This window comes from Egretta garzetta, unplaced genomic scaffold (genome assembly GCF_000687185.1).
Source record: "Egretta garzetta isolate BGI_Z169 unplaced genomic scaffold, ASM68718v1 scaffold469, whole genome shotgun sequence".
Taxonomy (NCBI): domain Eukaryota; kingdom Metazoa; phylum Chordata; class Aves; order Pelecaniformes; family Ardeidae; genus Egretta; species Egretta garzetta.
Window position 1 is genome coordinate 212,456 of NW_009260806.1, and position 17,232 is coordinate 229,687.

Sequence of the window (17,232 nt, forward strand, 5' to 3'; positions counted from 1 at the left end):
TTGTGAACTGGAGGGAAGCAAAGGACGGTGAGGCTGAGGCCAGATTACAGAAGGAAAAATTCAGGCTGTGGGAGAAAAGAGTGGTAAGACCACAGAAGGGGAAAAAAAACTTGCTTCAACAGCCCTTCCTTCTATGGCCAAATGTCCTATTCCTCATCCTGGCAAAGGATACAGGGGGAAGATAGTCTGTGCTTCCCAGCGAACAGCATCCCAGGCACAGTCCCGCACTTCCCCTGTGCCTGCAGCCGGCCCGCAGAAGGGCAGCGAGGATGGGGCTGGCCGGGGCAGCGGCTGGGACAGGGCAGCGTCCCCGTGCCTCGTGCCAGGGCCTCACTGCCTCTCTGATGGCAGGGAAGGGAGAAACATCAGCTTCTGGGCATTTGTAGAGCCTGGGACAGTCTGTGCTTCCTCCCGAGGGCAGGGGGAGGCTGTGCCCGGATCGCTGGATTGACACGCAGAGACCGGTGGTGTTTTACTTATGCAAAGCTCTGCACCGTGAGCCCTGCTTTATTGCAAATAAGCAAGTGATCTTTTTAATCCAGCACAGAGGCCGAGAGAGCCTGCACGTAATACAGCACGGGTGGGTGAGAAGAAGGGCGCAGCACGAGCTGCCCACCAGCTCCGGGAGGAAGGGAGCGGGGGCAAACCCTGCAGCTCGCGGGGCAGCGGTGCTGAGCGGGGCAGCGTGGCGAGGTGGCTGAAATAATCCCGAGGGTCCGGGCTGCGGCGTGTTTCTGCAGGGTTATTGCAGTCTCCTGCGCTCCCTTGCAGGGCTAACGACAGTGCAGTACCTCTGTTTGGTACCAGATTTTGGTAAAGTTGTGCTGCTCGCACTGGTATTGGTTATAAAGTCACTGGTGAGCGGAGATTCAGTGGCACGGCAGCGGCACCCTGGAAGGATCTGCCTGCGTCATTAATCTGCCGCGTTATTTAATTGAGAGCTAGAATCCAGGATGGCACATTCCCTGCTAGTTTTGTCCTTGTGAATATCCAGTGGAAGGAGATTAATAATCCAGATGGCTGGTGAAATGTTTGTTTTATCATGCTTTCTGGTTACGATGAGACGATCAGCCCTCAGCGCCTATTCAAGTAAAATATCCTCTATATACAGTGTATGCATTCAGCAGTCTAAATATATAGTAATTATAGGTCAGCTAATGTTGGAAGGGTGCCATTTGGTGGTTTTATGCACCATTTGGGTGTAGCTGCAAATTGATAAATCACATTTCTACAGATTTTATATAAATCACATGTAATATTAACTAGCACGATGAAATGATCAGCTCGCTCCGGCTCCCAGAACCAGGTCCTTAGGCAAAAGGGGCTTTTTTTTTATTTGACTATTTTACTTTTATCTGCCTCTGCAAATTATTGTGTTATGCAGGAGCTGGTCATGACTGCCTAATTAGGGTTGAATATTGAAATAGGACTGCGAGCCTCATGATAAGCCTGTTCTTCTCCACATGTCGGGTGGCCTTTCAGTGTGAAGCATCACTTAGGACTTGCATTATGCAACTTGATTTTTTTTTTTTCTCCCTGTAGTTTTTCTTGGTTTCTTTTAATGAATTCTTAACACAAAGTGTTTGAAATGGCTCTCAGGGCAGGTTCGTTGTTTGGCATGCCGGCCCTTTTTAACAGTGTGGGGGAGACCCACACGGTGCCATATTCTTTCAGAGCCCACACTTTTTTTTGCATTGCAGAGGTGTTTTAAAAAGGTACCAAAGGCTGGTTTATTATTGTAGGGTTGTTGATGATTGCTGAACAGATGTTGTTATTTATTCTTTAGATGAAAAAAAAAAAAGTGGCATTGGATGCACTAATTCAGGCTGGTATCCCAGCCCCCCCGTCTGTGCCACGCCACAGCCCCTCATGGCTCAGGAGGACAGGACAGGAGCCTGGAGACACTTCTTGAAATCCAAGCGAGCGGCAGAGCTGAGAAGCTGCCAGGGAACTGAAGTCCTATCTCTGCTCTGCGGGAAGGCTGAGGGAGCTGGGCTTGTTCAGCCTGGAGAAGAGAAGACTGAGAGGGGATCTCATCAACACCTACAAATATCTCAAGGGTGGGGGTCACGAGGACGGAGCCAGACTCTTCTCAGTGGTGCCCAGCGCCAGGACAAGGGGCCATGGGCACAAACTGAAGCAGAAGAGGTTCCAGCTGAACGTGAGGAAGAACTTCTTGACTTGGAGGGTGCCCGAGCCCTGGCCCAGGCTGCCCAGGGGGGCTGTGGAGTCTCCTTCTCTGGAGATATTCAAAGCCCGCCTGGATGCTGTCCTGTGCCCCCTGCTCTGGGTGAGCCTGCTTGGGCAGGGGGGTGGCACTGGGTGAGCTCCAGAGGTCCCTTCCAACCCCTGCCAGGCTGGGATTCTGTGAAAGCCCCACCGGAGCCTCACAGGGGTGGCATCCACCCGTCCTGAGCAGGGAGGGCTGGGGAGGTGAGGTGAAACTAGGAGAAAACTAGAGTTTTGAAGTTTCTTTTATAAAAAAAAAGAGAGAGATTTGCACTGGGAGGGAGGTGCATCTGTGCACTCGTGTCCAGCACACATTGGAAAAGCTGGGGAAGAGCGAGCCCTTTTTCCATTAGTGGCATCTCAGGGGTTATCCGCAGCAATGGGAGTCAAGCATTTCAGGCAGGAGAGCGTTTTTGGGAGAGTCTCGTGCGTCTGCAACATAGCGAACACCCTACTTACAGGTGACTATGGACTGGGCTAAAATAGGAACTTTTGCAGCATTGTCTAAATCAACTAAATATGACATTTAATAAGTTACTGGGGAAAAAACAGTGTCACCCCCAGTTTGCTTCTTTCACCTCGCTGTTGCCTGCAGCACAGCGTCGTTGCGGCCCGAGTGAGCGGGTCAGCAAAGCAGAGAGGATCTGGCTCGGGGTGGTGGGCTTGGGTCAGGGGACACAATTAACATGTTGGGTGCAGCCTTCCCTTGCCCCAGTGCAGCCCAGCTCCTTCTCAACACAGGCACATGAGGATTTGGGAGCTGACGTTGCAAAAGCAGCCATACTGCATCAGACCAAAGGTCCATCCAGCCAAACTGTTGCTTGTGGATGAGTTCAAGTGTGCGGCGAGCCCACGGTGATGCATTGAAGTCCATATTTCAAAGTATGCTTGAGCTTCCCTGTGCCTTCCGCTTCAACATAAAGTCTGTCAACCTCAAAAACACTCATGGAAAATGCCATTGGTAAGGTAGATTATCCCCATTTATAGATGGGGAAAGCCTCCACCAGTCGGAGTGATTGGCCCAAGGTCAGCAGCAGAGCTGCCCATGTACCTCACCTTATGTGAGTCATGGTCCACACTTCAAAATATCCCCTGGGTGAACGATCCTTGCTTGAATTACGGAGAGCTTTAGAGGTTAAGACAGAAGAATGTTTGAACAGCAGAGAGGGATTAATCCTTTCAGCAGCTGAGGCTGGGGAGCGTGGGGTGGAAGGCACATTTGGCTTCCTCTGTTACCGATAAAATCGTTGCCTGTGTTTTTAATCTAAAGCAGAAGTAATCTAGACTAGAAGTGTAATTTTTTTCCTTTTGGGAACATGAATCCTACTAGGAAGGAGCAAAAATTTCATTAAGGAAAAAAGCAGGACTCCTGAGATTCCCAGATGTGGAAGCAGGGAGTGCTCCTGCAGTGCACAGACGGCAGACGGAATGCTGAGGTTTTCAGAAGTCATGAAAGTTTGCAAGCTTGCTATTTGCCTTAGAGTTTCAAAGCCTTTAGGATTCATGCTTTCAAGCCTCCTCCCCCTACCATTATGATTAGATCTTTCCTGCTTTCTTTTTTTAAATGAAAATTGAAATTTTTCTCATGATCACTTGACTCCAGGAGGTAGAGGTTTAAAAATAGCCTCTTTTTGCCAAACTGGCGGGAGTGTCATGAAACTTGGTAACAAGCTGTTCCAGTTGGGTATGGGAGAGCTGCAAAATACCTTGTCATAGTAGCAGGAAGGTAGGCTGGGGAGTTATTTTAAACTTCAGCCACCAGGGTTTGATACCTACATTGGTCCTGCTTGATTTTGAACAGATACTGGGGGCGGAATGCCAGTAAAGCTGTCATGAGGACCTGTCCCTCAAAGGACTCCCCGTGCAGTTCTCTCCCCATGAAGACCTGTCCTTCCCAGGTCTAGCCCATGTTCTCTTCTGAGGATGGCCCCAGGTTTTCACAGCAGAGCCCCCACTAAAATCACTGTCACTGATGTAAGTAAAGTGGCCCCCAAGGTCTTAGGCCAGCGTGGCCGTTACTCAGAAGCAGCACTTGGACGTTTATTTTTCAGCATGAAACACTGCTCATGTACGCGAAGCGGCAGTGTTAGGTTAACGGTTGGACTTGATGATCTTAAAGGTCTTTTCCAACCTAAACTATTCTATGACTCTATCTCACTGTAACTGGAACCTTCCAGAGCGGAGAGGGGTTTGCTGGCAAGAGGTGTGGTTTCTAACTGCTCACCGTAACTGGAACCTTCCAGAGCGGAGAGTGGGGTTTGCTGGCAAGAGGTGTGGTTTCTAACTGGCTTTTGGGTTGCTTCTCTGAACAAGTGACATTCTTCTGAAATGGGTTTCACAAGGCCTAGGGGAGGTTTTGCACGCTGGGTCCCCATCTCTTCGGGTGCGGTTAGATCACTAGCTCAGTGCTTTCCCTCCCGGTGACCCAGGGCTCAGCCAGGCCTCCCACTGCTGATGGAACTCCTACAGAAAGCTCTTTCAGAGATCTATGTGCAGCCCCACAATTGGGAGACAACGTGACCTCCTTGCAGCAGATGCCATGATGGAGAACTCCATCCTGTGGGAAGGAGCCGGGGAAGGCATGCAGAGCCGCTCCCAGGCACGCCGCATCTCCCAGGGGTTTCCCCGTGTCCAGCCTGGCATAGCTGGACCTGGCTGGGGTCACTGAAACGCCCTTCAGCAGCACCTAGGGCTGCTCGCCCTTAGGACCAGCCCTGCTTTGACCACAGCCGAGCTGCCCTGGGTGCTGGCGGTGCCGCAGGACCGCACGGCCACTCTGTGCCTGGACGCACCCCTTCCCCCCGGGGCGCATCCTGACGTAAGAAGCGAGAGCTGACAGCCGTATTCGCGGGGCTTCGCTTCCGCTCTGTCCTACAAGACAAAAACAGTTTAATAAGAGAAAATAATAATAATAGTAACAATGAGGATGGTAACAGAATATACAGAATATACAAAACGAATGATGCACAACGCAATTGCTCACCACCCGCCGACCGATGCCCAGCCCGTCCCGGGCCGCGATCACTCCCCCCGAGCTGCGATCAGTCCCCGAGCAGCGATCACTCTCCCCACGACCGACCAACCGACTAACCCCCCCCTAGCATGACGTTCCATGGTCTGGAGTAGCTCTTTGGTCAGTTGGGGTCAGCTGTCCTGGCTGTGCTCCCTCCCAGCTTGTTATGCACCTGGCCGAGCAGGAGAAGCTCAAAAAGTCCTTGAGTAGTCTGAGCACTACTTGGCAACAGCTGAAAACATCAGTGTCTTGTAGTACTAAATCCAAAACACAGCATTATGCTAGCTTCTATGAAGAAAATTAACTCTATCCCAGCCGAAACCAGGACAGCTGTCTTGGCGGTATGAAGGCATGAAGCCTTTGTACTTCAAGGATGGCTCCTTCATTCAACGGGAGCAGCGCTGGGGTGGCAGGAGGGGTCGTTTCACCTCCTGGCAGGCTTCAGCGTGTCTCTCTGGTCTCCTGATATGCAAAAGGAGGCCCCATGCTGGAAATGCAGGGTGGGGGACAGGTAGGAGATCGTGTGGGCAGAGCAGGCAGGATGCCCGGATCCATCCTGGCTCTGCCGCTCTCTTGTTTAGGGGAATTGGTCTGCCCTGGGTTTCCCACCCTGGAAAGTGCCTGGCGCTGCCAGGACACAGCGTGAGCATGGCCTGGGGTCCGCAGCTCTATGCAACGCTCAGCACAAGGTTGATGCCCCCAGTGGGACCTCCCCTGCTGCTGGCAAAGGGGGCATCTTGTCATTTAAACGGGCATTGCTGCCCTACGCACCCTGGTGTAGGTCCCTGGCAGCCCCCAGCCCCAGGGCACAGCCATGAGCAGGGTGAAAAGTCTGGCTCTTTATTGCTTCGGGGGTTTTTTTATCCCCTAAGTTTGCAGCATCATCAATATTCTGCTAGAGGAGAGATGGGCTTTCTTCAAACATCTCGGCTTCTTGGCCTCTGTAACTCGCTGTAGGCTGACAAAACGTGGGAGCTGTAAGCAGTGGTTTAGCAAAACCTGATATTGGGAAGGAGCATGGGCAGGTTTCGGGTTTTTTACTTTACTAATTTACAGGAACACTGCCCTTTACGATCTGTTTAAAACCGAATTTAAGCTGAATAATGGGAAAGTATTAAAAACCATAAACACTGTAAAGAAGGCTGAAGGGTCAGGCTGCTGATGCCGTTTGGTTTCCATATGCTGCTCGGTTTATGGACGGTTTCACTCGTTGCAGGTAGATGTATTTTTATCTTTGAAAGTCGCCAGGATTTGGGGCTTTAAATGCCGAGGAGAAAAGTTGCTTCTTTTCCATAACCACTGGGAGATCGGTGTAAGATAGCAGTATTTCTGCCTGGTTTAAGCTTTATTCAGTGTTTGCTTACAAACTACGCTGAGCCCAATTTGAGTCACTCAGAGTTATTTTCAGCAGGTTTTATTTGGGGTCCAGGTAATAAAAGGAGGTGCTGGATCCGTGTGTGCAGAGCACAGCCTTGTTCAACGACCCAGCGACTCCGAGGCAGCTGTATCTTTTAGTTTACAGCTTCAATGTGTGTTTTTTATTTGGTGATGGAAAGAAAATTCAGCGTGCTGAAAGCACAGCCATCCTTTTTCATTGCTTTTTGCAATTTGTTGTGATTTAGAGCATTCAGTACCCAGGGGTGCTTGGCACCCTGTCCAAAGCTGCCCTCAGTGCTCCCCCCCACCCAGTTTTAGGAGACTCATTGACCCAGTCTGATCTCGGTGTGGTTTAGGGATCACCGTCTCAGGATGCTGAGATAGGGCATTTGCCTGAGCGAGAAGGGCTCCTCCTGTGGAATGATGAGGAAAGCTGCTGTGATATGAAAATCAGCGCTCGTTCAGAAACCCTGGCCTGGGAAGCTCACAGAACACTCAGAGCCCCAACCCGGTTAGCCTGGGCTGATCTTCACATTCATTCAGATTTCTGAACCAGACATATCTTAAATCGGTCACCTGTAAGGGGCTTGTCCCTGCTCCCAAAGGTTTCTTCCTCTTCGGACAGACCCCAGCTGATGGTGTGCGGGAACTGGGATGCACAGTGCTCTACTGCAACTGCAGTTTTCTTTGGGTTGGCCTGTTTTACGTATGTACGCTTTGGTTCACAGTCCAGTTACTCCTTCACATGGTGATCTCCTATTTGGGATAAAACCGTCAACGCTTGAAATCCCTTTGCTTGCCAGAGGAACTTGGCAGTGTGCAGGGAACCATTTGGGACTGGTTGCCCCACTGTAGAAAGGGACAGTTTGGGCTGTAAGCTGCTGTGGACGCCACGGGGCATCGCTGGCGAGAGCATCGCCATCGCTGTGAGGAGGGAGTATCTCCCAGAGTCACGCAAGCCAAGACCCAGCCTACTTTCACCCGTTGGCTTCCCAATGCTTTTATGAATAAGCCTGTTGCTCTCTCCTCTTCTCCTCGCAGCTATGGGTAAACCAAGAAGATGGGGTGGAGGAAGGAACCAGCGATGTGCAGAATGGCCATTTGGATCCAAGCGCCGACTGCCTCTGTCTCGGCAGGACCGTTCAGAACCGAGACCAGATGAGAGCCAACGTCATCAATGAAATCATGAGCACGGAGCGCCACTACATCAAGCACCTCAAGGACATTTGCGAGGTACATGGGGGTTGTGACGCTGGGGTATGGCAGCAGGACATGGGATGGGCTGTTGTGAGCTGAGGACTGGGTTTGTCCTTGGGTGATGGGGGCAGAAGATGCAGTGTGTTTGAGTACTGTGTCTAATAGAGGAGCAGCCTCTGTCAATAGTATTGATACTTCTGAGAATTTTCTGCTGGATCTGATAATTACCTTTCGTTTGTATTAACTAAAAGTACAATTTTCTGACCTTTTTTCCATACCTCTTTGACGAAAAAATGATGAGGTTGAGATCCTTCAAGCAGTCCTCTTAATTAAAACCCAATGCCATCTACTTTCGAACTTGTGATTGAGGAAATTAGGTTGTAATTAAACCAATCAGTTACCTATTTCATCCGTGTCTTTCACATTGGGTTCACAATTTCCCCTGGCTCAGGATGGCCCCTGTTTGCCTTTTCGTACGGTGAGACTGAGAGCAAAGTGTTTTCACCACGGGAAATGAAGAACATTACATTTATCCAGCGTAAGGGAACCGGCAAGCAAATGAATTTTGGTGACTGACCCCTCGCATACTCAACTTGGTTCTTCTTCATTATATTGCAATTAACCCCTACAACCCCTCCCTGTCCTGCACCGTGCAGAATTAGTGCCACAAGCTAAGCGCAAAGCGCAGTGCGTGCGGTGCTGGGTGTTTGGGAACAACGCGGGGCTGTGCCGGAGGGTGTTGCAGGACAGCTTGGGCATTGGGTGTAGAGCACATACTTATCGCTAAGAGGCAGAGGTTTGTTAGCACTAAAATCAAAGTCCATGACTCTCAGCTCAGCCCTCTGACTATGCAGGATTTAGCAAGCCTGTGCCCAGGCTTTGTAGAGTCAATGTGCTGGAGCCCCTTGTGAATACTGCTTAGAAAAATGTCTTCCTCCCTTCCCACTTGCTCCTTTTCTATTGACAAGGCAAAGCAGCCATCCAAAAAGCATCGATGACGCTTTTCAAACATGGAAGAGTCTCGGGATTTCAATTTGGAAACAAATGAGCTTAATTTTGCTGTGCTATTTCAGTCAGAGGGCTTTGCGTTGAAGAAGGGAAGAACCGCAGGAACTTTTCCCCATATTGTTTCTTTTCCTGCATTTGCACTTTTCTGTTGAAAAACTAAATAAACCTTAACTTGCATTTCCCAGCCGTGTCGCCACGCTTTTGCCAAATCAGACTCTCGGGAGGTACAGCTGGGTATAGCCTCTGTGACATGTGTGGTGTAACGCTGATTTACAGCACCTAATGGTATGTCCCAGATAGGAAAGAGATCCCCAAGGCTCTTGCCTTGCTCCGTCTGATGCAAAAATGGTATTGAGGGGATAAATCCAGGTAGAGCACCAGGAAATGATTCAGCTGTCTCAGTTAAAGGAGGAGGAAGACTGAAATGGGCATTCTCATCGGCAGAACGATGGGCTGGCCCTCACTGGAGAGAGCCTCGCTGTGCTCGGTTTAATCCGAGCAATCCATTTGCCTTGAGAAGGCTGGGGGACAGCTCAGCCATCCCAGGCGTTTCGGCACAGCATGACGTGACGGTTTCTGTTTGTGCATAGCAGGAGCGGGGCTGGAGCTGGAGAGACGTGGGCCGGCTCGAGCTCCTCCCAGCACTGCTGGATGAATTTGTGCAGAGGTGTTATCTGTGCCGAAGAACAAGTAGACACCAGACAAGGGCTGAGATGCAGAAGTGCTGTTGACAGTGGCAAGTTCCCCTCTTCCCTTTGCTCTTTATTTTTAAGGTGTCAGGACAAACAGCAGCAATATGACATATTGGAGGGGATGAGAGAGGAGTTCTGGCTGGGTGGCGAAGGTTGAGCCTGATTTAGTACCGAGTTTAGCAGAGTGTAGTTACGCTCTTGTTGGTGAGCTATAATGAATAACAAATCCTAATGCCAGTGAGGCACCTTAAGATGTGTGGTTGTTATCGGAGGACCGTAGCCCCTGCTAGGTGATTAAGAGCCCTCCAATTGCTCTTTTCTGCTTCAGGATGCATTCCCACTACCTGCTGCTATATTATTATACACCCTGTTATTATTCATAATACCCACGGCACTAGTCCTGCCAAGTCAGGAGCTCACAAGCTAGCCAGCACCAGAATGAACATTTCCTGCGCAAGCCGAGACCTGCGTGAAGCAGCTGGCTTGGAGGGGAATTCCCCATCACCGCAAGGCCGGGATGCCCTCACCTCTGCTGCTGTTGGGCCCTTGCTTTAGGGTCTGATGGACTTGACTGCTGCTGGCTGAAACAGTTCGGTGAAGATTTTTATTAGGGGTAAAATGTGACGATTGCCCTGGTCTGCATTATCAGGAGCGGATGGATCATTATTCCGAATTATCACCAAGGGGAAAAGAAAGGAAAAAGAATTTAGCCTTAAGGAAATGTCCAGCAATAGGAATTTCAGGTTTAGCAGTTAGAGCTTATAAAGGTAATAAGCTACTGAAAACTGGGCTTTTGTAATGGGTAGCAATAGCCAGCCTTACTATTGCTGCTCACTGTCCTGTAAAGCATCACATACACACACGGCCATCTCCGGGCTTGAAATCCCCCTGCGCCCGGGATTCCATCCTGGGAGGATGCGGGAGGGCGCAGGGTCTGTCCGTGATGTGGCACCGGGGATGCTGGCAGAGCAGCCGAGGCGCTGGGTCAGGACGGGTACCTCCATGAGAGCAGAGGGCCAAGAAAAGGTGGTTTGAGCTGGAGCGTGCAGCGGGGAGCGCAGGTGGAAGAACGAGACGCCGGAGGGCTACAAAGAGCAGTTTGCCATGCTTTGAGAAATGAGCAGGCTTTGGACCAGCATGTGGATTAAGAAGACAAGGTTAAATCTAAGGAGGTGTTAGAGGGAGATGTGACAGAGCCTGGATGGGAAGAGTGAGGCGCTTGGGAGATGTTAGGAAGGCCAGCCAACTTCCAGTGCTGCATTTTGCTCATTTCGTTATTTTTTAATAACGTTGACTGGATTCTACCTGAGCTTTGCTTTGGTGCCAGGACAGCTCTGAATGCCGTGTGGAAGACATCTTCATTGCATCTTAGCATGTCAAGCCGAGTCTGTTGTGCAGAGCCGATGGGACAAGTTTTCACCTGGGCTTCATAGCGTTAGCCCGACGCATTCTCAGAGATGGATAAACCCCACTTTTTTGTGCTGGCTCAGAGCGAAGCAGCAGAAAACCTTCTTGGCAGCAACCTGGCCCTCCTTCAGAGGATCGCATCTGAGGAGCTGCTGGCCCCTTTGGATGACTGGTTTCTCATCCGTGGATGCTGGACTGGAGGGTGGCTTTGCAGGAAGCTCTTTGGATCAGTGGGGATATAGGCACTGCATGTACATATTCCCCAAGGCACAAGTTGTAGCTGTCTGTCACAGCCTGCTTGTGCACACCTCATTTTTCTGTTTTGGAGCTGGCTGCCTCTTGCCCTTTTGAGGAGCAAGCTTGTGTTCCCGCAGGACTTTCTTTTCTATTTTAGGTGAGCCCCAGTGCCATCATGGTGCCCGACATTCCGTACTTGCTGTAGACTGGTATTTGAGTAAGTCCTGTGGAGTCCTGGCTGCCTGGGACCAGACTTGGCTCTAGTTTGCCTTTTCAATTCTCAGTCTCAACTTTGTTCTTGGGCTTCGTGGTACATGCGTATCAGCACAACGCTCACCTGGGTGCTGTGAGCACTGTTCTTGTTTTTTGATAGCTCAGATGGTGCTGGTCCAAACTGAGGATGGTCTACAGGACAGTGTCTTCCCCAAACTGGCTCAGAGATGGGAATATCTGGAATATCATCACAACTGCCTTTGAAGTTACAGCTGGCAGTGGCTATCATCTCCTCATCCTCTCCTTCACCTTGTTCTCGGCTGGACAAGAAGAAGGATGAATGGATGGATGGGCCACCTCTCCTGACTTGCCTCTAAACCCGCTCTGGGGTGGAGAAAACTTAGCACTTAACCTCCCGCAAATACTTTCCAACTTTGGCCTATACTTCAGGGACTACATGGAAAAGTACTTTAAAGGGAGACAGTTTGACAGCTATTTTTAGGTATTCATTGAGCAAAACACTCTCCAACATCTGCTCATCAGTCAGTTATCTCTTCTCTGAGCAAACCTGACGGGATGAGCAGAAGGAAGATGACATTGTTTTATGTAACAGAAGTAAATTTACTGGAAAAACTACGCAGCAGCCTTCTAGCTGGCTCTTGCTGCATGTTATATATAAATCTTCAGTCTCCCGTTTGCTGGCTTGTGCTGGCAACCAACCCTCCAACTGCGCCGGCTGGATAGAGGATGAGGCTTGGGAACTCCGTGCGTTCTTTTATTTTCCCTGTGGTTTTATAGGTGCCGGTAGAGAAACGTGCTGCTTCAGCTTCTCTGAAACACGTGACCCGGGCAAAGCGATGAAGCAGCACAGGGAGGACGGGGAATGTTCAAGACGGTAGGGCCAGCCAATAGCAACCCCAGGGCTGAAAGATGTTCACATAAATCACCCCGTGACTGATTTCACAGAACAGGCTGCGAGAGGGGAGGCTGGCTGGCAGGCAGCCTGCAGCGTGCGGCGGGGCAAAGGGCCTAACACAAACAGCTTGCGGCAGTCATTCAGCGCTGCGAGCACCAAAGCCGGTGTCAAAAAGAGCCTGGCCTCCTGGGCAGGTCTACAGCTTTTTTCTTTTCTTTTTTTTTTTTTTTTTTGAAAGCTCTTCTGAGATAAACGGGTAAACGGGAAAAGCAGCATGGAAAGGTGTTCCGCATTATTCCTTGCTAGTTTGAATTTTTATTTGCCCTGCGACGTGGGAGCCGGCCTGCTCCCATTCCTCCTGGCCTTGAAAAATGAGAGAGGGAAACCCAGGGAAATGAGTCATCAAGGAGCTCCTGCAAGAAGAGAGACCTAGATTTAGTAAATGCAGAAGGTATTCCATAACCCAAGCTTCCCAGCTGAAAACGCCAGCGAATTCAGGGTAACAGCGTCCTTCTAGTTAAGCTGGACATCGCCGAGGTTGGTTCTTTGCCAGGTCGGCCAAAGTTGCATTTATCATTCATCTGTTTTGAAGTTCTCCCTCCCAGGAACCACATGGTGAGGCTGAAGGACAGTTTATTATAGCGTTCCGATAGTTCTCATTGTGGACCAGCAGCTGCGTGTCACCAGCTGGCGGTTTGTCTGTGTGACTAAGCATCTAGAGTTCCCAAATATAGCCCTTCCACTGGAGCTCTTGGCAGTTTTTTCCCTTCATTTTTTTCCTCTTCCTATATAATAAAGGCAGGCAAAGTCATCTCACGATGACCCCCCTGTTATTTCTTTTCAGTCAAGAGGCCGCAGTCCAGACTGGGCCAGCATAGCGTCCAATACTTGGCCTTGCAAAGTTTCTCGTCTAAATCGTGCAGACAGGCAAAGCACGGGGGGGTGAAGTGATTTGCTCAATGTCACACAGGTCGGTGGCAGAGCCAGAAATTCAGCTCAGGCATCCAGAGCCTCCGTATGTCACCCCATCCCCTGGACCACACGGGCTCCAGGCAAGCGTGTCTGAAGGAGTCCTCATGATTCAGCTGAAACCAGGATGGCGAGTTCATGGCTGAGGCAGGGTCAGCAAAACAGGGAGGCAGACGGAGCTTGGCGTGTTACCTTTTTTGCCAGAACATTGATCCACTCAGTCTTTTTAGGTCAGGAGGTCTTCAGAGCAGTGCTTGCCTCCCGATTTGTGTTCGTCTGATGTCCAGCGAAGCTCGGCTCGGTACAATGGGCATCACGGGCAGAGGAAGGATAAGTGAGGAGGATCTTTTTATTATTGCACTGGACTGAGACGCAGGAGATCTGAAATGTTTCCAAATCTACTGCAGATTCATTCTGTGATTTTGGAGAATTTCCTTAAACTCTCTGTGTCCTAGTTCTTCCTCTCTCTTTCTCCATTTAACTTTAATGCCTGTAGACTCAGTAAGGGAGCCTGGTGTTTGCACAGAGAAGTGTATAAAGCCTTTTCCTCTGGTCCCACTTAAAAAAGGAAGAAAAGCAATGAAAAACCATAGTTGAGAAAAGAGGAGAAAAATTCTCCTTTGTTTTGCACTGTTTGGAACTGCACGTTTGTGCTAATGGAGTGAAGGGTATAGAAAGCAAAAGTAAACCCAACGCTGCTTTCCTCTAGATGGCATTGATCAGCACCTCGGGCTCCTCCCACCGTGGCTCCCCTGCTCAGCAAGCCAAAACACCAACCCGCCCTCCTGCATTGCCTTTGGGGTTCCCCACCATGGCACCCACAGGACAGCAGCCCTCCGCTTCTCTCTCAGGCTCAGGAAGATGAGTGACGGGGCAGATAAACCATGTGGTGCCTCCCAAGTCAGGGAATGCTTGAAGAGCGTTTTCCTTCAACATTTCACTCGGTGCCGGAACCACTAGGATGGTCACACCCTCCGTACCCTCTCCCTAGACCAAGGGCAGGCAACCACACATTAATAGCGTATTTCTCAGCATGATTATCGGCTTCCTTGTCCTGATTACCGTGGCAAATCAGAGTGGGCATATGAGCAAACAGCCCCTCGCAGCTTGCTCTGTAATGTCACGTGCCACCGAAGAAGAGATGGAAACAGCAGTGTTTGTAGGAGTGACCCTGGATATTGGGTATTGCGAGGCCGTGGTTTTTGAAGGAAGAGGGGTACGATCCTGTAGCAGACCTCTTTGGAGCTATTTGCTGTTCTCTGCAGCACAGGTAGGGACAGAGCTGTTTCAGGCTGTGCTGGTTGAGATCTCTGGGGAACCTTCCCTTTGCAAAACCGATTCAGGCAAAATGCCGAGGGACCCTGGGGGCCCTGTCCTCCCAACCCGCTGTACACACGCTGTCGCCGGCACCTCCCGACGCAGCCTGAAGCCCTGTGCATGCTGGGTCTGGTGTGTCCTTGGCAAGAGTGGGTTGCTAAGTGGTCGCTGTGGGTCTGCTGTAGGGTGCAATGGGAGTAACGGTTGCAAATGAGATGTTGTCTATCCCAAAAAAAGGACTCGTAGCGTTTCAAGGCATGTCTTGCTTTTTGCATGCTTCCTCATAGACAGGAGTTGATGGAGACTGTCATGTCGTAACAAGGGGATTTTGTTTTCAGAGCCATTTTCTGATTTGGTTTTTTCCTTTCTCCTTCCTCAAGAATAATCTGGGAGCAGCCTCAGGCTAAGTGTTTGAGTTATTTGTTGGATTATTCTTTCTTACTCCTTACAGGGTTACTTAAAGCAGTGCCGGAAGAGGAGGGATATGTTCAGTGATGAACAGCTAAAAATCATCTTTGGTAACATTGAAGATATCTACAGATTTCAGATGGGTTTTGTCCGGGACTTGGAGAAACAGTACAACAACGAGGACCCCCATCTCAGTGAAATTGGACCGTGTTTCCTTGAACACGTAAGTTAATTTGGCGGTTTTGTTTAGGAGTTTTGCGGTTGGTTTTGGAGGACCCGGGGGGAGGAGTAGCAGAAAAAGTCAGGAGGCAGGAACCACTGAGAATAACTTTTGTGCCTCAGTGCTGTTCTAGTTACACATCAGGGACTACTCCATGGCCCTGCGTTTACTTCGTGAGATATAAAGAAGGGAGAATTTGAAGCGAAGCGTGTAGTTGGCTACCCCCCAGTACATTTGAATCCCATCACCTTTTCACATCCACCCTTAATCACGCTATGTAGGCACAAAATCCCTTACTACTCCCCACCTTCTTTTGCTCTTCAGAATGTGACTTAAACCCACTCATGTGCCATCCTAATCAGGTCATGGATGACCAAGAAGGTTGGAAGAGGTAAGAGAGTCCAGAGAAGTAAAAAGAGGCCTTAGTTGGGCATTACACAAAAAAAAAATAGAGGAGAGTACATGGCTGGGCTGTTTGCCGTGGCACCAAGATGCGCTTGCAAGGGATGCAAAACCCAGGCAGCTTCAGTTGCCTTCCCCTGCGGCGCTGTCAGGCCGGGTGGGGAGGTGCCAGCTCGTGCTTCTTGCTGCCCGGGTGCCAGCAGGGCAGCAGATACGCGCTCACGCCGAGTGCACACTGAACAGGACATTTTAGCTGACGGTATAGTCCTGGAGGCTTTTGCCCAGCCCATCATTCCGTTACATAAGCCATGTACTACAGGAGCTGATAAATTGGCCGGTGCTGTAAATATGTCAGGAAACGTCAAGAAAATTATAGTCTTGCAGTTCTAGGCTTTCCTGTAGAGAGAATGAAGTGCTGTATCAGAGCGTACGTTTGAGGGGCTCCAACGCGGGACGCAGATCCCGTACTGTGTTACCTCCTTACTTACCATCAGGGCTGAGCTGGCACCAGTTCGCTTCTCATGAGAGAAATTTCTGACAGACATTCATGAAACTTCAGGAGGGCATCCCTAAAAAGGTTCGCAGCATCTCTTAAGCATCATTGGTCTTTTAATTGAAAAGCAAGTTTCTATTTGAGAAGTTGCGTGATGGCGTTAACACTGCTCATTTTTATCAGAGCGTGCGATCTCTGCTGCTTGCTTCCAAAGCAGCATCGTATTCCACCTCTGTGCTAAAAAGGTGTAAGAGATCTCGGTGAGAATCAGTAGCTCAAACTTCATGTCTTGAGACTGTGCTGTCAATTCATTTATAGTGATAGGAGTAAGAATTGCTACCGTTATCCGGAGGAATACCTGACACTTATCTGTTATCAGATAAGGGCTGAAAGCTGGCTAATAAACTCCTGATAAATTATCCCTGTTTAGCCATTTGGGGAAACTGAGGGATGAGGACTTTAAGATCCTGTTCCATGGATCTGGAAAGCGTCTTGTTCCTCATCTGCTTCAGGAAGAGAGAGGTGTCAGTGCTGGGCTCGTGGTCAGCTGTGGGGATGGGCAAGAACCCGGGCTCCCCTATTCCCAGAAAGGCCCTTATGGGACTGAGATGTAAGAATTGCTGGTCAAGTGTGGTTTTGAAAAAAAAATCTATCCTTTCTATAGTTGGTAAGGCATTGGCCACAACCTAATGTAGCATCTCAGGCTGCTGACCTACAGCACCTGGGCTTATATCTGGGCTGGCTCAACTACAGTTGTAATACGTGATCTTGGGCAGTCGGTTTGCGTCTGTCTCTCCCTTCCAGTGTAATCTTTCGTCTGCCTTGTCCGCGTGGTCCAGATGTATCAAGCCTGAGTTAAGAGTGACAAGCTGCCATGGCCCCATCTGTGGTCAGTGAAGGCAGAAAAAGGAGATTCCAAGAAAATTAGCACAAAAAGACTTGTTAGATCAGTGCAGAGGGTGGGTGTGCCCTCGTGGGAGTGGGGTTTTTTGTTGTTTGTTTTTCCAGTCTGGTGTTTTCTGGCTCGCTGGTCCTGGGGAAATCCACACAGTGGTTGGTGCCTCGGGTTCCCGGTTGGTAAAGAGATTTCCAAATATACCCCGCTCCTAAACGCGTGCCAGGTGCTTCATGATC

At 49.9% G+C, this 17,232-nt stretch overlaps 1 protein-coding gene across 3 annotated transcripts in view; it reads left to right on the forward strand.

Moving 5' to 3' along the window:
• ARHGEF9 (Cdc42 guanine nucleotide exchange factor 9) overlaps positions 1–17,232 on the forward strand; it is a 69,633-nt gene that overhangs the window by 6,144 nt on the left and 46,257 nt on the right. For 2 of the 3 annotated variants that reach the window (XM_009646901.2, XM_035902292.1), the window contains exons 2-3: positions 7,661–7,852; positions 15,027–15,206. In XM_009646901.2, coding sequence (XP_009645196.1) covers positions 7,661–7,852; positions 15,027–15,206 — 372 coding nt within the window. Of the gene's footprint in view, positions 1–6,671; positions 6,696–7,660; positions 7,853–15,026; positions 15,207–17,232 lie in introns of those variants that run through there. The other variant, XM_009646904.2, reaches the window with a different exon arrangement.